Source organism: Mycteria americana, chromosome 1 (assembly GCF_035582795.1).
Source record: "Mycteria americana isolate JAX WOST 10 ecotype Jacksonville Zoo and Gardens chromosome 1, USCA_MyAme_1.0, whole genome shotgun sequence".
NCBI lineage: Eukaryota > Metazoa > Chordata > Aves > Ciconiiformes > Ciconiidae > Mycteria > Mycteria americana.
Window position 1 is genome coordinate 32537469 of NC_134365.1, and position 22806 is coordinate 32560274.

At 34.7% G+C, this 22806-nt stretch overlaps 1 protein-coding gene across 30 annotated transcripts in view; it reads left to right on the forward strand.

The window, feature by feature from the left end:
• The window catches only part of NRCAM (neuronal cell adhesion molecule), a 62103-nt gene that overhangs the window by 30437 nt on the left and 8860 nt on the right, over positions 1-22806 (forward strand). For 7 of the 30 annotated variants that reach the window (XM_075491587.1, XM_075491585.1, XM_075491568.1 and 4 more), the window contains 5 exons: positions 832-1036; positions 1237-1359; positions 2373-2549; positions 18101-18232; positions 21489-21567. In XM_075491587.1, coding sequence (XP_075347702.1) covers positions 832-1036; positions 1237-1359; positions 2373-2549; positions 18101-18232; positions 21489-21567 — 716 coding nt within the window. Of the gene's footprint in view, positions 1-831; positions 1037-1236; positions 1360-2372; positions 2559-3668; positions 3705-12377; positions 12504-13605; positions 13759-18100; positions 18233-21488; positions 21568-22806 lie in introns of all 30 variants that reach the window. The other 23 variants (XM_075491582.1, XM_075491583.1, XM_075491569.1 and 20 more) reach the window with 13 other exon arrangements.

The window sequence follows — 22806 nt, forward strand, 5'->3', positions numbered from 1 at the left end:
AGTTTTAGTGTGTGATCATACGTGCATGAAAATTAGGCTGTGAAAAATGAACTTTGAGGCATTTGAAGGTGACAATCCTAGGAGTAAGCCAAGTCTTTGTACGGGCAACTGTTAATATCTTTCCAGATATCATGGTAGAGAGACAGTGTAGTAAAGAGACTGCAGTCAAGGTAATTACCTCTGAGGCTCACCTGTATTTCATAGAAACTCTATCAGCAAAATGGACACCAGAAACAGCTTTGTGGTCTGATCTAATTGTCATGTAAATGGAGGAATAGTCCTCCTTTCCCTAGGTGGAGATCATTCCATGACTGTAACCTCAGAGTCCTTTCAGAACTTGTGTGTTTTTCCAGCCCAGACAAATCTTTTGGTTTCTTTCCCATTTAAAAATATCTACTTGGCTTCCACATCACAGGGAATAACATGGTTAGCTGCATAACATAACAAGATGGCAAAGTACAGTTCTGCTTTAGAAGCTGTGTAGACATCTTACTGCAAGAATGGATGGTATGAATGAGTCCTGCCTCTCAGATGGACTTGCTAACATGAGAACCATCATATACTAATGTAGTTGCAAACCAGAACTTGTGTCAAACTGGCTTTGAGCATTAGCAGAACTGGCAGGTGATAGTCTTCACCCAGTTGTGTAGATATGACTGTTTCTGGACAAGGTGTGTTTCTTGAGCAGGAAAGCTTTATGCTGTGTCTCACCCAAGCTTATTAAAATTGCAGTTATTCCTACCTATAATTCATGGATACTCATAGAAAAGCTTAAGAGGTTGTAAAATCAGAACACCTAAACACTCACTGTAGATTTTCTTTTGTCTTTAGGTTTACTACTGGAAAGTGCAGAGTCTGTCCAGAAGGAGTAGGCGGCATGTAGAAAAAAAGATCTTGACTTTCAGGGGAAACAAGACTTTTGGAATGTTGCCAGGGCTGGAGCCCTATAGTTCTTACAAGCTGAATGTTAGAGTTGTTAATGGTAAAGGAGAAGGACCAGCAAGCCCAGACAAAGTATTTAAGACCCCTGAAGGAGGTATGAAATGAGAAAGCTAGAGAATAAACTAAATGTCGTATATTCAGAAACAGAACACTAAGGGTGTAATTGCTGAATTTGCATCTTGGACATCAGAAAATAATAATCTGGCTCCATACAGTAATATTCTTAAGAATTAATAATTCATGAGCTGTTTTAAGTTAATCTACTTCGTATTTACTGTATATTCTTCTTAAAAGTTCCTAGCTCACCCTCCTTTTTGAAGATTACTAACCCAACGTTGGACTCTCTGACTCTGGAGTGGGGTTCACCTACCCATCCAAATGGTGTTTTGACATCGTATATACTGAAGTTTCAGCCAAGTAAGTTAATTATGAATATATAACTCTAGCTTGGACAACATATCTACCAAAGAGCAATCCATTTATGAAGAAAAAATTATGTAAGTTTATAACGTACAAAAGATATGATTGAATTGTAGATGTCAAGTTTGAAAAAGATTAATGTATTTTGACAATACAGATGACTCTCTTTGGAAAACTTCACTTGCTCAAGTACAAGGTCAGCATTTTTCCATTACTTTCATTTCTTCAAACCGTACTTCACAGAAAAATGGAGGTCAAGTCCTACATATAGTTGACAGACAAGTTAGAAGCAAGATACTACCACTTACAAATCCTATATTCCAACTGCAGAGAAAATATCATTAGAAGCAGATCAAAATACATCCAATTATATTGTTGTCTGCCTTCAATTTTCATGGTATTTTAGTTTTAAAATGAAAAATTCATAAATGTTCCATTTACATATCAGAGCTATAAATCACTTCCTTAGGATCCCCATGCCACTGCTTACTTGCCCAGAAATTTGTCAGCAGTGACACTGGAAATAAAGAGATTCGTGTGCATGGAACAGGTTAAGGAAGTTTGTTTCTTCCACTTACCAACTTCCACTGTTCCTTGGCATTAAATACAAGTCACTGCAGTATTTTTTTCCTAAGCATACTGAATTTATTATGAGGCAGCTAGTTTAGAGTTTCAGAATTTTTTAATGAACAGTGTTTCATATGTGTGTAAGTTCAGATGATTTGATGTGGACTCACTTGCCTTGGATTGAGATGCTTAAGAGAATGGAACTTGAACTTAAACTTGTAGGTGTTCCCTATCTCCCTGTTGAATTTTAGACCCTTGCATAGATCCTTTTTACACAAAGGTGACTTTCTTCTGAAACTGTAGATTATCATTCATATAATCTGAAATGAACAATGCAGCAGACAAACAAAACAAATAAATACAAACAGAAAAAGTCTGTTTTAACACAATGATAATGTAGGCAATTTTCCTAACTAACTCTTTCTTTTTTCTTGTGTCGACAGTTAACAACACACATGAATTAGGTCCCTTGGTAGAGATAAGAATTCCTGCCAACGAGAGCAGCTTGATACTAAAAAATTTAAATTACAGCACACGGTACAAGTTTTACTTTAACGCACAAACTTCAGTTGGATCAGGAAATCAGATAACTGAGGAAGCTGTAACAATTATGGATGAAGGTAAGATGGGTATGTATAAAGAAAACCCACTGAATTTAAAAACTACTGCAAATTTTATTAAAAATATTACTACTCCTTCCTTCCATTAAGGAAACAGCCCCTAGTCAAACTTCCTCTAGAGCTTTCCTAACTGTATTATACATTAATAAAAGATTTTAAATAGTTTTTAAGAAAAGATGTGCAAAGGTTTTCTACAGTAGTGGAAGTCCCCAAATAGGTGTAAAGCCCCTCTTTTTGATACAAACTTACAAGATCTAAGACTGGCTTTTCTGGGCTTCCAAATTTCATGTAACTTTACATTTTAAGTGGTCTTCCTCCATTCACCTATTCTGCTTCATTGACCTTCTCTGGTCACAGAGAACAATACTGAAATGGTGCAGCTTTATGGCTAGAGGAATGTATTTCTCTTTTGAAGTATGCAACAGCTTCTGTGAGGTCTAAAATTTTTTCACAGAGCTGGCAAAAACTAACTTCAAAAAAGCTGCAGAAATAAATTTGTCATCTGTGGCCCCAAGTAACTGGTGACATTGTATAATATTTAAATAGTCTTAAGTATATTGCTCAGTCCTGTCACTATTGATTTTTATATTTATAGCCATTCTAGATCTCTGATTTAGGCAGTTCTTTTGTTGAAGATCTTATTTATTTAAATATGAAAGCTTAATAAAATAAGAGTAATTTAAAGCAAAGGGTAAATTTGGGGGGAATGCCTTTTATGATTTTGCACATCTTAATTTTAAAAGTCTATTTTGATACCATCTTTTCACATATTTTTATGCTTAGTAAAATTATAGTTTATTGGAATTGCCATAGTTGAGTTGGTATGCAATGCAGTTTCTCTAATAGTGTATTAAGGTTGCATATGAACTACATTTATTTTAAATCATGAATCTTAACAAGCATGAGCAATAACATTTTGTAAATGCATGTGTTTTAATTTTTGTCTTGTAATAGTCTGTCAGTGTTCAGCCTAAGTGAATTGTTTCTAATTTATTTGAATTAATACATTTTATCTAGTCTGCATGCTTTCATGGTTTATAATGAAATTATATATGTATGTTGCCTTTGGTGTTGTATCTAATTATATAGTGTTCCTATTCTTGTTTTCCTCCATTAAAGCTGGTATTCTCCGTCCTGCTGTAGGTGCAGGCAAAGGTAAAATGAAACTGCATGATTTGTTAATGTGTGGATTTTGCAGTGTTGCAAATGGGGAAATTGCAGTGGTAAGGACAGAAAATCGTGGGACTACACATTGCTATACAAAGTATTAATCAGTGCTGGAAGAAAACATTTGTGGGTTTTGTTGGTTTTGTTCTTTTTTAAAAAAAGGAATCCAGAATGCTTATTAATACCTTTCATCTGTTTATTTTGCCACAGAGTTCCAGGGGAATTCATTAGCTTTGCTTCAGCAAAGTCTAATTATTTCTGAACATTTAACAGATGTATGTCACTGTCATAAATATTCAGGATCCAGGTGCACTAGCACTGATTAGCTGGAGTAGAAAAAACAGCACTTTTGCAAAGGAGATTTTTTTACTGCCTGTGCCATGTGCATTTTTTGTTTTAAAAAAGTAGGTGCGTTCTTGTTCTCACTGCTAATTAATGCTACCCATTTGATCACATTTATTTCATTTGCAAGCCCAGCTGTGCATAGGAGACAGATGACTGACAATACCCTCTGTATACCTCTCAGTTCGAGTATCAGATTGAATATACAGGCAAATGGCTTCCTGCTGTCTTAGGTTCACAGATCTTGTGAATGAGCACTAGAGGCGATATTTCAGTGAGGGGAAGGTATTATCTTCCTTATTCTTGAATTCAGTAATATTTAGTTCTTTATGATGCAGTTCTTTTGTCTAGCAAGGTGTTCTTTGCATTTTTGCACGCAGTTTTTATGAATTTTGATATCTTTACTGTCAGAAGCAAAGATTGTCCTGAGGACTGTTAGGTATCTGTAAGTCAGAAAGGTGTCTCTATACGTATGTGTCATTGTATCACAGAGGTGTCATTAACACTAATGAACATCTGTGCTTCAGATTCTCAGACCATAAACATCCCAAATCAAACTCTGTACATGAAATACCCAACATTTTTTACAAACTTGGAAGAGATAGCATAAATTGTTTTACATATATTTTCTTTCCACTTGACGATCAGGTCTTTTGAATTATAATAGCAATAAAAAAGAACTTAATTCACTCAGACTGGTATAAATCAAACTATATATATATATATGTATGTATGCATGCATTTGTGCATATATAATATATATATGTATTTGTGTGTATATATAAGTATATTCTAATATCAGTTGCATTTCTGGTAAGTGTATGGAGTTGTGGATTTATTTTAATGACAAGTCTTTCTTACTGTTTTTTAGTCTAGTTGTAGCTGAGAAGTCAGCACAGATTGGAACAATCAAACTGGCTTGTAGTCCTGGACATTAACAGCAGAAATGTAAATTAAGTTCTCATTATTTATAGCTGACTATAAAAACTCATGCAAGGAAAAATGGATTCTCTGTGTGAAACTGAGGTCTAATTATAGCTGTATCACAGTCTGTGGCTAGCAGAAAGTGTCTTATTTGTAAGATCAGCTGGACCAGCTCATATTTCAGAGCTGTCATCTCAGATTCTCTGAAAACTAAGCAGATGTCTTCATTTGGTTCCATGCCGTTTATGGTTTCAAAGTTTTCACATATTCCTGTAGCATCTAGCTCTTACAATTGCAGAGAAAACTTTGGAACTGCAAACAGGATGGAACTAAAGCCGTGACATCTGCTAGGACATCTGAGTTGCTGCAGGTCTGAGATGAATGTTCTCAGTGGTTACTTACATTAACGTGTTAACTGTTTCGCTACTGATCAGGGACTATGAGGAAGGAAAAGGAGGATCATATTATCAAGATCAAGTGCCAAATTATTTGGTCTCATGAGTGGGTGGATTTGGAAGATGGAAATACTCAGCCCACTCAAGAAGAAGCCATACCCGGCAGTGAATTTTTACTCCTCCTTTAAGTGCAGGGGGGCCTATACATATATACAGTTCTTCCTAATGTGGACCCAGAGCCAAATCAAGGAGAAGGTGAAATTTAGATATTCCCAGGCTTTTTGTGATCTATCAAAAACATCTCAGTTTTTCATTTTAAAGGGCAGAACTTACCATAAGAATGTAATTATGCTTTCTCTTTCAATTTGAGCACATTCATCTTGGAAGTTAAGAAGACAACAGGTCCCAGATTCAGCCAGCCTAAATTGCACTAAAATTTCTGTACTTGGTGTTTTCTACTGGCTAGCTGCCTCTGAGGACCTGCAGCTTGGCCAGTCAGAAACATTAGACACAAGGTCCTGGAGGAATTAAAATCATTTAAACCTGGGTGAGCTGTGCCACTTGGGACATATTTCACTTCTCAGAGTAAAACTATATATTAAAGTGCAGAGGGAAATATTGCTACCGTAAATCTAAGGATCTTAGAGTGTCTCAATATTTTTATTGTAGTCCTGAAATACATTCCCTGTCTCTTGGCACCATGTGTCTTTTGCCATCTTTTTAGACAGGTGTGGGCACTTCATTGTCTTTTATTAGTTTAAGAACAATGAAAGTAACCACAGTCTGCTTACTGCTACACTTGACACTTTTAATATTTGTCCCAACAGAGTTTGTCTGATTATAATGACTGTACTGGTGTTAAGTAAAGATATCCAGTATCTTCTAGACCAATAAGTAGAGAAGCAAGTTTTGTGCATTTTTGCCATAAGGTAAAATAACAATTTTAGATAAAAACATGAAATAAGAGGTCAAGGCTAAGGGATTTAGATAAAGCCTTGAATAAAATTTAGCAGCTCTATTCAAATGGGGGGCAATATAAGGAAGAAATTTTTGTCTTCCTGTAATATGGGCTCCATCCTAATAAAAAAGTTCTTTGGACAAACAGTGCCATTGCATCAAATAGCAGAAATGCAATGGATCTTCACAAATTACAAGAATTGAGGGTTTTTTCTTCTCTAAGGGAAACTTCACAGAGGAGATCCATGTCATTCTCTCACAAAGCCCACATGAGTAAATCGAGACACATTATTTTACTAGATGGGCAAGCTATCCTGTTATAGTTGATACTCCTATTTGACTTTCACTGTTTTTTCCTTTCTAATACTGTGATGCTATGATGAAATTTGATCAAATTATGGCACTACAAAGAAAAAATAATTGCTTTTCTTCTTAGCAACCTGTATTCTAAATGTGTCTGAAAACTGCATATGTAAAACATAATGTATTATACCCAGTATTAGATAAGCAGTATGCATTGATATTGCCATTTATGTATTCACATCTAACGACAGGCGTGAGGTAACAGAGGTGTGAGAAAAATTGGGGAATAACCTGATTACATATAAAATAATAATAGTAGCAGCTGGAAAGTGACTCAGGCGATCACTGGAGTCAAGTCTTTCCTACCCTTTTCCATTAGAAGTTTTAAATAACTGGACTATAGAGGAAAGAACAGGATACAAATTTAACCAGTGGTAGAAATAAAGTTGCTGATTAAAATAAACAGTCACAGGGGCTCGTTATTGTGTTTGTGGTAAGCTGAAGTGTAGGGAGTCATGCCATGACATGTCAGTCTCTACATTTCACAAGCCTTCTTGTTTCACTTTTCCATTTCTTTTTGATTTAGTCAACATTTTTATTTGAAAGCAAGGTCTTGTAGTTTGCATGCACGAGACACTGGTAAATGGCAGTCCTGAACTGCAATTAAAATAAGGTTGTGGGATCACAGTTACCTTTAATTGAAGCTAATGTTTCCTGTCAATGCGGTACTCGGTGTGGTCTGCCTTCTTCCTGTGAACTTCACATCTCAAATATTACTGACAGAAATACTTTTGCTGCAAGGGAGAAAAACCAAGTAGTCTAGCCTCTGGGTTTGAAACTGTTCTTTTTTTCTGACTGAATCTCCAATATGTAGCTCTTCACTGTAGGCTACAAATCATTCTCAGCTGAGTTCATATCTCTGATCTCTTCATAAAAGATAGGATCATCTCGATTTTCTTTGTTCCGTACAAAATACTCTTCTTTAAATCATTTTCCCTGCCCACCATCTGTTTTCCCTCCCTCTTTGAATCATTTCACATAATGTCTCCATATTTTTTGCTAACAAGTTCAAGCTGCTTTTTCTTTTCAAGTTGATTATAGTATTTTTGTACTGCTCCTTCAGCCACTCTCTCCCTGTGGACTTCTCCATCATATAGCTATGTGATCCTTTCAGTACAACCTGTTATGCAGAACCACTGTTTTGTCCTCTTTAAAGTAGACTGGGAACAATGATGATGCTTTGCATGCAAGACTAGAGGAAATAATGATTATTGCAATGCAAAAATTCCTGCAAATACCTTTTGCTTCGTAAATGTCTTGCAAAATCCATGCCACGCTAAATTCTTATCGGTGAAACGATTTCTTGCATTTCTTTTTTGTCTTCTGTATTTATTGCACTACAGGAATGCTCTTGCAATGGCCTAAATAATCTTAGAAATGACTAATGCCCATCTCTCACTCCCAGAAATGGAATTCACTCCTACTGTTATACTAAGGCTTGAATTTCATACTGTAAAACTTGCAGGTTAAAAAGAAAACAAAAGCAAAACCCTTCTCTGTGTCTTACAGGCTCTGGCAGAATCTATTACCTTTTTCCTTAATCTTTTCTTGTGTGTGGGTGTGGGTTTTTTTCCTTTGAATTTATTTTTCTCTTTATATATGCATTTTAACTAATTGTCTGATATATTGCTCTGCGGTTTTTTTTTCCATTTGACACCAATCTTCAAATGTGTTCTGGTCACTTACCTGACGTTTTTTCCTGGCGATCAGGTGAATCCCATGAAAAATTCCTAAAGCTTAGTCACTTTGGGGATTATTTAATTTATTGTTCCGCTGAACTAAATCTTGAGAGAGAGTACCTATTCCGTTGTTAAAATCCATTCATATCTCATGCCATGTCTTATTAAATTCTATTGAATCTGCAGCCCAACTGTAACTGCGTTATTTGGAGCAACTGTGTTCCTGAAAGGCTGAAGATTAAATACAACTCTACAAAAAACTCCACTAAAAAATGCACTGGAATTAATTTGAAAAGAAAGGAAAATTTCACTTTGAGCCTAGGCCTCTTTCTCAACAATTGGCAAATGCTTTTATACCATATCTCACTACAGGAATGAAACCATACTCAGAAGTGCCAGCTAAATTTTGCATTGTATCGTAGCGTGGATAAAAGAGCTTGATTTACTGGAGGTAGCTGAATAAGAGTCAGTCTGTATAAAAACTCTAACTTATTAACAATCCACTCCCATCAGTTGTAGAGCGACGCTTTTGTCCGCGCTGCTGCACAGCGTCGTGCATGATTACAGATCAAGAGAGCACAGTGCTCCGCTACTGAAAAAGCTCTGCTCCCCGAGACAAAGCTTTCTGCCCCCCCTTTTTACCAACTGGCGCTTGCACACGCTGAGAGTTTCTGCCAGCTGAAAATTACACATTCTGTATTTCTGAACAGTGCTGGGAAACATATTGAAGAACTAAGAGGTTAATTATAATTAGAGGTGTGCTGGTTGAGAAGAAAACAGTCTGGGTAGATTGGAGACAAGCTTTAAATGTTGTAACCACTTTGACTCAAGGCTTTCATCACCTCAGGATCCATCAGCCATCTTTTATCTTTTTATGTCTGTATTCATGTCGCAAATATGGCACATTTAACAAACTTAACTAAAACTTTCCAGGCCTGCTGGAAAATTAGATCAAGCAGTAGTGAAAAAGAGGAAGAATTAAAAAAAAAATATTTTTAAAATAAATGTGCTACTCAACAAATTTCTTGGTGCACTGTATTCAGTAGGGAAAAACCAGAACTTAAATCTGACCAAATACTACACATGGATAAACCTATACAACAGCTATCAGTAAGAATCAGATACAAGTACATCTGATAAATGTAAGCATAAATCAGTCACTTCAGAGGATTTAGAAACTAAGACACCAAGGAAACGAAGGTAATTTTCAGAGCCAACTTAATTGGTATATACAAGCATATGAACAGAAAGACATTTACCAGATACCAGGTCTTCAATCTAGCAGGCAACTCTTTAATCAGAGTAGAAATTGGAAATTGGAGTTGGAAAAAAAACCCAAAACACAAGATGAGATGGAGGTTTTACAAGGAAGGTGATTATTGAATTTGCTTAGTGTTTCAGAAGCTGTCTGTCTTCTGGAGTCTTTCACACAAGATGAGACAGTTTCCTTCATCCCCAAGTGCTCAGGCATGAGGAGGGAGAAGTTAGGTGTAATTATGTGGCATCTGTTTGCAAGAGTTTGAAACATTATTGCTAATAGTCTCTTCTGTCTTTAACATTGGTGACAAATATCAGTCATACAGTTGTGCTGCTAATTAGACATCTTTTGTGGAAGAGCAAAATCCAGGAAAATACAGGTTTGAGAAAATACGATTTAATGAAACAAAACAAATTCGCATTTAGAATACAAACCAGTTGTTTTCTTGGCACAGAACAAATGCTTAGATGCTGATTGTAACAAACACCTGTTCCTATGTGCAAATGAGGAAGGAAGTTTATATATCCTGTCTGCAATCTCAGACTCTGCACCTTTCTAAATTTAGAGCCTGATATTCTTTCCTCTTGCTACCTTCAAGTGGCACAGAGAAGCAGAATCTAATCCCCTTGCATTACCATAGTGTATATGGTTACATGCTAGATTTCCCATAGACAGCCCTGGCTCTCCTATTTCTTAGGGTATTTGTTTTTGACTTAGTAACCTAGATGGCTTTTTTAAAATCTTGTGCTTTCTATTTTATTTTGTTCAGGTGGTTTTAGCCAAGAAATAAATACATTCTTTATTATTTAAATATATTCCTTACTATTTTTGGTTAGTGAAAGAAATTATATATAAAATATATAAGCACAACTTACCTACAAAGACACCAAATGTGGGAGTAATTAGTTAATACAGATTGAAGAGTTGAATGAGTACTACTGGAATAGAGTTAAGAAAAATTTTATGCAAGTATGGGGATAAAAAGTCTGATAGTGTGAAAATTTGTAATAATGAGAATACCTTTTCAGGAGAATTGATGGAATTTGCATCATTTTGTAAAAAGACTCAGAAACTATATTTTTCTAGACATGGTACTCATATTGTTTAGTCTGTGTTACGGGCTTGCACACAGATTTATTTATTTTACTATGCCAAAGTAAGCCATTTTGTCTTTGAATCTAATTTGGAACTTCTTCCAGTCAGCCATATGGACAAGGCCATCCTGGTTTAAGGAGAAAATAATTAAAGTACATAGATAAAATCTGTGCAGCACCTTTTGCCTTGAGAACAGGCTTTTGCCCATTTTATTTTCTGATGTAGGTGAAGCCATTGGAATCCTTCCATTTGTCTTTACCAAGACTAGGTTTTTACCTCTGATGTTTCATGGTCCTTTGAGAAATCATGGTCCTTTGATGTTGTTTCCAACAGAAAAGATATTTTTAGCAGGATAGAAGTGTCAGTGGCAAACTGAGTGAGGCATTTTCATTGAAAACTAATTTCACCCTTTGAGGAGCATCCTCTTTGTATCTGCACTATTACAGTATTAGAACTATTAAAATCTATTTTTCATTAATATTAGACAAACAAAAATACTGAAATATATGTCCATTTGTAACAAGTGTAATTGGAAAACAAAGAATTAAGGTATGAGCAAAGAAGTGGCTAATTACAGGATGCTGAAGAGAGAAGCACTCCTTTTCATAGGTGTGGGCATTATGCGTTTCTGTGAAAAGTACTGTTGTCCAACGAGAACGTCAACAGTAAGACACAGTACCTTAAAATGAACAGCTTCTTGCATTCCAGTGATCTGTGTCCTTCATACCAGAGTATTTTGATACTGGCTTTCCAGTAACTGATGTCTAATGTTCCAATGTCTAAAGGTGCCATGAATCCATAACATTAATGAAGCTGATTTCAGAAACGTTGTGTGAAAGTAAAGGTGTCAGTACACACATACTTCAGTTTGTTTTCAAATACATGTGTATCACTTAGCTGTTTCCTATTTTAACAAGTAAAACTAATTGAATCCTGCATGAACTTAAGAGTGTGCATGTGTTATTCATTTAACAGGTAAGGTTTTACTGTATTATTTAAATGTTACTTTTTGATGCAAAGTGTTTTTACTCTTTATTTTTTCTTTCCTACTATCTCTGATGGTGAAGGATATTCAGAAACCCTTTTTGCAACCTCCCCAGTCATGCACACTGTCCGTCCAACATTCTATAAGGGTATTGTCTTCCTTTTTTATCATTATCAATGCAATAGAGACAAAATCCTATAAGGGCTTGCAGTTGAGGCATTTGCAGTCCATTCAGTGACACGTGGTGTAAAGGGAGGTGTGTACCACCTTCATAACTCTGTTCTCTCCTACCATTTCCCGTTACCCTGACAATATTCTCACTTTCCAGCTGTCTGCATTTTACTTCTAGGTGAACAGAAATAATTTTTCCAGAATTTTGGCAATTAGGTATTTTTAAGTATTTGGCAGTTTTTATGATACAGGGCATGCTCAGTAGAGTATGTAGATTTTACTTTATAATTTCATAGTGTAGTAACTGCCTAGGATTCAATTACCAAATATGCTTCTTTAGTCACTAATTTCCAGTAATGGAAACAATGACAAATGTACTATACTTTCCCTGTATATGGTCTAAATTAACATAGTAACTTCTTAAAAAAATTTTTTTTTAATGTATGAAGTCACAATTTCGTATTCTGCTTTGTTTTTCTATTGTGTATTCAGTGCAACCACTTTATCCAAGGATCAGAAATGTTACAACAGCTGCTGCTGAGACCTATGCCAATATCAGTTGGGAGTATGAGGGACCAGATCATGCGAACTTTTATGTTGAATATGGTGTAGCAGGCAGTAAGAAGTCATTTCATTAAATTTTGCTAAAGTGTTCAGATATATTTTCAAAGATTTTTATAGTAAATGTGGTCATAAATTGACCCAGTGTTAATGATAGCTCTTAAATGTCTAGAAGAATTATTTTTTACGTCGATCAGGAAGATCAAATAATTTTCATTTTAATGAAATAATTTTAATAATTTTCATTTTGATGCTTAGATAGAATATCAGCCTTTGTTCCTTTGTATTATTTGATAGATTCTTCTGAATGTGAACTTCTAAAAATGTAGTTTGCATGACGTTGTTTATCATGCAGTGATTACGTGTGTAAAAATATGATTACTTGCATTAAAATAGGATATAACAGTTTTCCTAAATTATGTCCAATTCAGGGAAAAAAAAGAATTAAATAAGAGAGCCAATCAAACCAATATTCTTTGTTAAATTAAACCTTAAATTAAGGTATCAACCAACTTAAATACTTTTATTGGCATAAAAACAAGTTTTAATCTTTAATAATACCAGTAATAATTAAAACACAGTTAGCTAATAAAACCAAGATACTTCTATTCAAATACTCTATCCTTCTAAAATTATGACTAAAGATGACCAATCTGAAAATTGGAATATAAATGCATTTTTCTGGATATTGGTCAAAGAAGCAGCTGAGACTGTATTAGAAAAAGATGTAAGAGAATGATCAGGAAATATGATAAGTTCAGATTTCGAAGTAGAACTTCTCAACAAAAGTAAATATTGATTGAAACTACAAAAGTGTAATTTAATTAAATGATTAAAATCTATTTGAATGTATTTTATAATTGCAAGTTCAATAAGCCTTTTAAAAAATAAACAAAAACAGTATTTCTCTCGTACAAGGGAACAAATGTTTAAAATAGTTTCATAAGTAATGTACAATGTCTTCTTCAATATATTGCATGCAATATATTATTTGAAGTCATAATTTTATATTATTTTATTATTTTTTGAGAGAATAGTTACTTTTTTCAGCCAATCCATAGTTTAGTCAAGTAATTGTTGATAGTATTCTGTCTAGAAACTTTCAGTAATACAGAGAAAATTAAAATTCCAATATGTTGTTTTCCTAAAATTTTTGTAGGCAAAGAAGATTGGAAAAAAGAAATTGTAAATGGTTCTCGAAGCTTCTTTGTGTTAAAGGGTTTAACACCAGGAACTGCATATAAAGTCCGGGTTGGTGCTGAGGGCCTGTCTGGTTTTAGGAGTTCAGAGGATGTGTTTGAGACAGGTCCAGGTGAGGCACACCGTACCAATTCTGTATCGTAGTCAGAATTGTGGTAGACCAAGTGCTGAAACATTGAACTGCTTCTTGCTAAGAGATGTTGTAGCTATCATCTTTGCATGTTCTTTTTTTAGAGCAATGTTGAATTATTTTATAAAGTCCTAAATTAATTCCAGCATATTTATTATGTAGATTACGAATGTTTTCATCCTTTCAATTCACTCTACTTGTCTGTTGTTTATATTAGGGGCAAGATACTCACTGCTCACACTCCATCTGTGTGCTGTGCACCAAAGATGACCTATTTCATTTATTTCTAATTAATATAATTAGATGGCTGTATTTAAATAATGTGTACTTTAATAGAGCCAAGTATATATTTTTTAAGCTAACAATCTGTATATGGTCAATTTTAATACAAAAAATCTGAGCTAAAATGTTTGCATAATCAGAAGTGCAGATTCAATTTGATGCCTCATGTAATCTGTTTATACCAGTGTCAAGAGATTCCTACTTGTAAATGTTTGTTTTCCTGTCATATACTGGTTTTATATAGATTTGATGTCTCAACTATATCCTGTGAATCACTAAGGCTGTTTAAGTTCCTTATGTAGATATTTCAGTCATATTTCTTCATAAGCAAATCAGTAATGCTTGTTCCTTTAATTCAGAGAAAGGGCTTTATAGGAAGTTTATTGATGTTACGCTGAATATGTCCTTGCCATCACAGCATGTTCTTGGTCAGCTGTTAGTATTTGTTGTGTATTTGCTAGCCACTTCTGTTCATTCCAAGCATTTTGGTCAGTGCATAGTTATTTAGCAGTAGCCTCACCAACTCCAGAATGTTATGATTTAAGAAAGTTGTTTAAATATGAAAATATGCTTGAACAATATGTAATAATTATCAGACAACAAAGTAAATAATGAGTATGACAGTTTGAAAGTGAGCACTTTCTAAAATCATAATTTTTTGCTTTGTTTTGTTCCATTTCTGTTCACAGTTTATCATGTTGCAGGAAAGCTTTGAAAACATGGTGCTGAATAACAGTGCCAAGCAAATAAGTATGGGCTAAACACAGAGGTTATTTATGCCAGAGACAGCTAGTGGTATAAAAGCAGATATGTAAAATTTTATGCAAATACACATCCAAAGCCTAAAGCAGCAGTAAAGCAAGGATCAAGACTATAGTATAATTCAAAACGAGCTGAATGGAAACCTTCCCAAAAGCATCTTTCTGCACAAAAAATACTGAGCCAGTAGATAAGGAATCCATGAATGAACCAGTCACCTTGGCTCATATCCTTGAGTAGTTAAGGAGGAAGGGAATTTAAAGACACTCTTTTCTGCTTCTTGGTAATGGAAAGGTACAGTGTCCAGCATTAAATTATATACATAGCATATTTCTTACAGAAAAATGTGTCACACTGTATTCAGCCTAGATCAAAGCTTTTAAATGCTGCAAAAAATGAAGTGGACAAAGAGGAAAACATTGGAATATGGAGTATGTCCTTAATTAGGAATGAAACTGCAATATTTGGTATATGAGGCTTTTGCCACATTTTTTTCTTTGACGAGTATTCTAATAGAGTATCTTCGTAGTGTGCGGGTTTATCTTTTGAAGCATACCAGTACAGTGTATTGCATTGACTCCTACATTAGCAGTTCACCAAGAGTAAATGTCTTTCTGCCTGAAGCAGATGATTTGCTTAGCATAAGCAGGAAATGTTGTGCCATTTTTAATGTTACACTGAGATCTAGAAACCCTTTCCTGCTGGATATGCAATAAGTTAAAGAATACAGGAAGCTGCATAAGTAAGTTTTCATCTTTACTCTTTCCCATCTATCTTGCATATATTTGTGCATGAGTTGTTTTGCTTGATGCTATTTCTTACTATGTTTGAATGTTAAATGTGCTTTTGCATTTTGTCACCGTACGTACTATACAACCTTTAATGCCTTATTATGAATGCATATGTGCAAAACTCAAAATAATTTTAACCTTAATGTGGAAACAAAATTTTATTTTAATTTGATTTATAAATCAGAGGAAGATTGTCTTTGTGATTTTGTTTTTTAAGACTGCCACTTATATATATTTATATTTATATATTTATGTATTTATATGTGGTATGTAAAGTATAAATATATATGTATATAAGCTGTATATTTATATAACATGTAGACATTTTAATGCAAAAATAGTTTAAATTATTGTGCATATAAGAAAGAGTCAGTTTCTAAAACATCAGAAAGCATATTCTTAAACAAAGCTGGGAAATCTCCTAATCGTAACTCCACAACAACAGGCACATTAATTCATTAATCTATTTAAATGAAAATCAAGTCATAACTTTTCCCAGTAAGACCAAAAAGAGGCAACAAAATAAAGAGTTAATTTTAGCCTAGTACTTCTAAAGTGGAATACACATTGGTCTTCCCTATGGAATGGAGGATAGATACCATCTCCAGACATCAGAGGTACTTTGAGTTTTCATGCAGTCCATGGAAAACCCTCAGGAATCTTGGGACCATTGAGAGTTGATGTTTCCAAGCTAGCTGTCTCAGCCTCTGTCTTAACTAATAAATAACATTGAGACATGGGCTTGAATTCTGGCCTATAATTTAATATCGTTACATTTTATTGTTAGTGTGCTTGCCAGCCCAGTGCAGTCTCTTGTCAGCTAGCTGTCTGCCAAGCAAGGCTCAGGTATTGTTCAAGGGACAGCAGCAGCACAGGAGTGTTCCCAGTTGTCATCCAACATGTTTTGTAAGGAGAAGAGTTCACCTGGAATTGTGGCTAGAAAACAGTTAATGCTGCATTGAAAATAGGCTCTCTCTGATGTGTTTTTATGAGCCTTTCCCTAAAAGCATATCTTCTCTAAGGAGAGGTGGAAATCTTTATGGGGCTCTGGGATTTTCACATTTCTGTGTGTAAAGCTATTCATGCATTGTGTCCTCCACTTCAGTGGAAGCAAGTCTGCGGACCTTCCCTAGCAGATATGGATGAAACATATTGTGCTCTAAGAGCTGATGTACTCACAGCATCCAAACAAAAAGGCTACTGAAGGTCTCAGATATAATCTGGTCCTAGTGCAAAGTGTCTGCTAAAATGAGATCTGAAGTACTATTGATGCTTACTAAAATCCTGGTAATGTACTGGCTGTGAATAATCTGATACCTTATCTCATGAAGCCAGAAAAAACAACAAATGCTGAATCAAAATGCCATATGAGTTATGTGTAGGAAGTGTTTTGCATGTGACTTTCCTTATTCATGTGGGAAGGTGATCTTTGTCTCTATTTCCCAAATAGAGAGAGGTCTATTGGACAACTCTTCATAGAGTTTCAAACTCTTGGGTTTTGGGGCTGGAGGAGAAGGTGAAGAATGAACAAGATATGTTTGGATGGATGTCCATCTTCCTCCACTTCATGTCTTCTTCCATCTGTAGCACGCATCCCTAACTCCTCTCACCCTTCCCACTTTCTCCCAACAGCAAATCCTAACGCCAGTTGCCTATAGTGCGTTTCCAAACAGGGGAGTAGAGAATAAGCTTCACCAGGAAAATCCTCCTACTGTGTTGGAGACGAGTAGGAGGGATCCAGCCCCCAGACCACACAGATAATTCCTGTCCTTATTAGTGACTGTAGTGTTTCCCGTGTAGTTTGCTTATCATTTACATTATCTTCCAGTTAGAGTCAGCATTTGGAGAGAAACAGTGCCAAGGAAAAGCTTCCCAATTGCATTGTGTTAAGTCCTCACTAATGCTAAATCACGGCAATCATGATAAATTGTAGGATAAGGTACGGGTTTGAGGAGAGGAAGAAAACATGATGCTTAATAAGGCTTTAAAGGATGCTTCATTGTTGATTTTTAGTTGAAATTTAATGTTAGGGTCTTGAACGACCCATCTGTTTTCCCATTTCAGACTAATGGGAATGCCTTAGCTAATGAGTATTGGCTTTTTATTCATTTTGAGAATGCAATCGACATGTTTGTGTGAATTATAATTTGCAATTTCATTTCAGTAGCTAATTAATGTAAAATGGTTGACAATAGTTTTGAGGTTTGTGGAAAGCAATGTAGAATGTGTATAGGTTTTGCAAGTAGTTGCTAAGCTTAAATGTTGGCAGAATTCTTGTATACTCAAAAGTAAGTTCTATGCACATGTATTTGGAAACATTTTAAATAATGAAAATGTTCACAAAATACAGTATCACTGTTTTTTTAATACTTATTTTCACAGTGAATGTTATTCCTTAATTAATGAACAATGTATACTGGCTATTATTTATTTTAATTAGCACAGCATTTAAATGCAGCAAAACATCTCATTTTTCTTCTTTTATTCTCTAGCAATGGCAAGTCGGCAGGTAGACATCGCTACTCAAGGATGGTTCATTGGTCTTATGTGTGCTGTTGCTCTTCTGATCTTGATTTTACTGATTGTTTGCTTCATAAGGAGGAATAAGGGTGGCAAATATCCAGGTATGATATATAACAATGAGAGTAAAAATCCATCTACTGGTAATCCATTAAGACAGATCTCACGTTTACTGGAGAAATTACATTTGCTGCTGGTTTACATTTACATTGTGTATATGGTAAATCAGTCATCATTTGATAGGCTTGTCAGGAGCAATCTGCCTATTGGTAGAAAACCTCAATCTATTTAAACATAAGAAAAATATCTCCTTCATTCCTGGAGGGTCAAACCTCCAGAGAGGTTTGAGCTTTGTTTGAGATACTTGGTCCTCCCCCCCCACTTTCTGAAGTCTAATCCAGATGGGTTTAACCCACTAAAATGAGCCAAATTAGAATTTAATTGGTCAGAAAGTGTGGAAACATATACCAGATCATAGCTGCCATGTTACTTTAATGTACTGGGAATGCATTTCATAGGACAAATCCCTTCATACATTATTTTGTTTCAAATACATTTCAAATTTGTTTCAAATACATCTCCTTCTCAGGATCTGTGTTGTCTTCAGCCTCTGCATTTTTGCAGCAAAATTTGAAGTTAACATCCTTCAGTTAGCCTGGTTTTTCTTCTGTAAGTTTTTCTTTATAAGAGTTTTTCTTTTTAGGGTTGGTTTTTTTTAGTATTAGGCCTAGGAACGGCCAAGTATATTTTATAATTTGTAATTAAAATTGGAACTGTACAATGTACATCTTCTATGAAAACTCTGATTCCTCTGGGCGTACATCTTATAAAAGGCATATATGTGTGTACGTATGTATGTGTGCGTGCGTATGTGTCATATATAGCTTTCCCCAGTCTTATATTTGTGTTTATAGAGTAGATCCATAGGCTAAAGCTGTCTTGAAAAGGATAGTGACAACCAGTTTGCATAGAATAGTAGTACTGCCTGATAGGATCTCAGAGCAGCCGTGAAGTATGAGTGGATATGAATGGACTTCAACTGGGCATCAAAGGATAATTTGATTTTTCTTTTTCCTGCCCTACCTACAATAGAAAGTAGAATTGCTAAGTTTCAAGTAAAATCTCAATTTCAGGAAAAAATTTTGTTCTATATTGCAGACTCCACAGGTTTGGAAATTATATAAATATTCAGTCTCTGAAATGCTTATTTAAAGTCAACTCAAACTTCTTGAAGTTCATATTGTTAATTTGGACGTGAAAAAGATGGCTGCACTTACAAAAGTACAAAAAAAAAAAAAATCCATACTCTGTTTTAATTTCTCCTGCTTGTTTTGACCAGTGCACTTCTGAATACTAGTGTCAGTGAACACTTAAAACTTTTCCCCTTCATAGGCAACTCTTTTATAGCTAAACTTAGCATAGCAGATTATTTTTATAAGAAAATAAAATCACCTTATTAAGCACAAGAATCCTACTCTGCTCAATCTAATGGTTTAATTGTTTTATGGAGAGAGCAAAGATTTGTAGTGACAGCAAAAATTAAGTAAGAGAAGCTTCTGTCCCAACCACCTATGCCCATGGAGAGAAGACAGATGATTAGGGAACACAGTGTTATATAAGAGTTGAATGACAGCCTGAAGACATCATCTTAGGTTTTTTCCTAATATTTGGATTTTTTAAAGAGAAAATGAGATTACAGATGGTATAGAAAAGTGACTCTTAGTGGAGAGAATTGAGAAAAGAGAAGGAAAATTAGGAGGATGAAACAAGTAAAGTGATGAAATTGAAAAGACTAGGGAGGACGTGGAGTGAGCCACCATCTAGAAGAGGGTAAAACACAGTTTGAGTAAAAGCTTAGAAGGCAGTTGGATGCTAAGGTTGTCATTACTTTGTGGAGATGCCTGCTATGCCCTTCTTTTCTCTGCTTCTGCAGAATTACTAGAGGTAAGGTGTTAATTATTTTATGCACACATACGTATGCATATACACACACATATATAAAGGTAGACCTTGACTCTATATAAGATTCCAGATTCAGTATGTACTCTTGTTTATAGCAGTGACTCTAGAGCTAATTGTATTTCTTGTGTCATTGCAAATGTACTGTTCCACAGATAATGACAAATGCAAAGCACAAAGTTATTAACTCTTTTTTGTCGTAATTTTAGCATGTCATTTTGAGATTGCTTATGGTTTGAAAAAAGTAATAAATTATTTCAGTATGAAATTATAGCAGCCAGATACATTTCAAGGTGTTAAGCATTATTGTAATTATAGACTTAGAAAATACTGTCAAGAATGATTCATATCATCTTAAATAACAGCATAAACTAATGATGTACAAATTAAGTGTGGAAATTACCAGAGTAAAAGATAAGAGATTGTATATTGGATTATATAACTGTATCTGCTAAATGAGGGAAAGATTTGAGTAGTAACCAGTAAAACAGAAATGAAAAGGCAAAGGGAAGAACCATAAAGATAATTCTAGAAGTCAGTGTATTATTTTACTCTGTCAACAATCTTAACTTATAGGAATATATGTCTTCTATAAACACCTGTCTTCTCAGGTGCTAGCAGGTTTCTGTGTCAAAAGACACAGTGCTACATAGGTTTTTTTACAGGGACAAGTTACATGCGTGGATTTATTCCCACCAGTGAATGATGACTAAACCTATAACAAGGATGTGCAAGAGAGACCACTGTGTTACATTTAGGTTCCAGTGTAGGTGGTTTTGCTTTGCTTTTGATCATGTTATAGAAAAGAAGAAATTAACAGACCAAGCCTATTTTTTCCAATATTAATAATACTTAAAATACTATTTAAAATTCCCTGGAGTCTTAGTGCATGAAATGAAAGCAGAAAGTGTACAAACTGACAGTGAACACAAGTGAATCTGATTCAGTTTTATCAATCAGTATGAAAGGAATATCAAGAGGAAATATGGAGCATGGATAAGTAAAACTAAATTATTCAGATTTCAATAAACAATAGCTCTATGAATAAAATAAGTAAAGAAAATATTTTAGCAGGATTTTTAACAAAACTTTCACTTTAGTGCTAGAAATGAAAGGGAGAAAAAGTTTTACTAATGCAGAAGTTTGTACTTGATGTACAAAATTGTACAAACTTGACTGTACTTAATACAGTATTTTGTACTTGAATGAAAATAAAGTCTGTAACTAATTAACAGATCTTTCCTTCAAAAGAAAAAAGGTAACACCCTAAGGTCCCAGTTCAAAAAAATGATTTTTATTCAAAACACGTTTCTGCCAAATGTGATCAGTTTGAAAAATTAAGGTCTTAAGGTTTCTCATCTTGCAGTTTTGTGATAAAAATTACTATTTCAAATATTTTAGTGAAGGAAAAGGAGGATGCACATGCTGATCCAGAAATACAACCTATGAAGGAAGATGATGGAACATTTGGTGAATACAGGTGAGCAACTGATGTGGTTTGTCATGTTCACTGTTCATGTCACACATGTACTATATATAACATCACACTTATTCATTCAGAACTAACTTTCTTTCCATGTTGACAAAGATTCTGTGTCCAGTATTGTATAGAACTATAGATAGCATTTCAACCACACTATTAGAAAAAAAAATGAAACATCCAAGCTTAGAATAAGCCATTCACTAATGCAAGGTGAAATCCAGATTCAAACACAATTGTCTCAAACTGAGGAATCTTTATTTACAAACGCACCTTTCACATAGTTAAAATACCAGATACAGTGTCCTTTCAGTTAGGGCACATTTAGCATTGTGTTTTTTGAAAATACATTTCTAATTGAAGCCTAATAAAGACAATCTTGTGTTACATTGACTGGAAAACAAATGCATTTAAAATGGCTGCCAGTACTAACACCTAATCCAATAACAAGGAAGTGATGTTATACACAGAAGTGAAGAAGAGGTCCTATGAGAAAAAAAAAATCTCCCTTTCATGTATTTCAGTACAAGATACATAGCAAGCAGCTTCAAAGCATGCAATACAGCTCTTATTCCTGACTCTCTTCCTTTATTGTAAATCTAGTCTAGCTGAATCTCCTGGCATCACAAAAAGCATGCCTTGGCAAGTCTGTTCATATAACAATTATGAGTCTAGCTTATTAAATAAGCAGCATTTTAATTGTTGTTTTTTGATTAGTACAGGAAATAATGTTATTATTTTCTAAATATGTCAATACCATTATATTTTACATGGGTGTTATAATAGATTTTATAGTGCATTCCTGTGTCAAAGGCATTGTAAAAGCCATTTATTATTTTGAAGACGTGACATTTACAAATGTACATAGAAAAATCCATTTTTTCAAGAAGGATCTACTCTGTTGCCATAGCTTCTTCATATAAGGGAAATGTGCATCTTGATCTGACTGGAATAGATTTACAGTTCTGAATGCCAAAGCACAGTTTCTGTTTATTCTTCCTTGATTTTAAAAAAATATGATATTCTGTTCTTGGGTTAATGAGTTCAGAATAGTATTTTATTACAGCATTAAGTGCATATGGATTAATTACATTCAGCTGATAAAAAGAGAAGTGTGAAGCAATGTTTGGAAGCAGAGGTAAATAAGTACTCTCTAAGTTTTCTTAGGCAGTCCAGTTTGCATTCTCCTTTATTGCTCCTGTGTTTTTCAATACTTGGAACTTTCAGCAGCAGAAACTG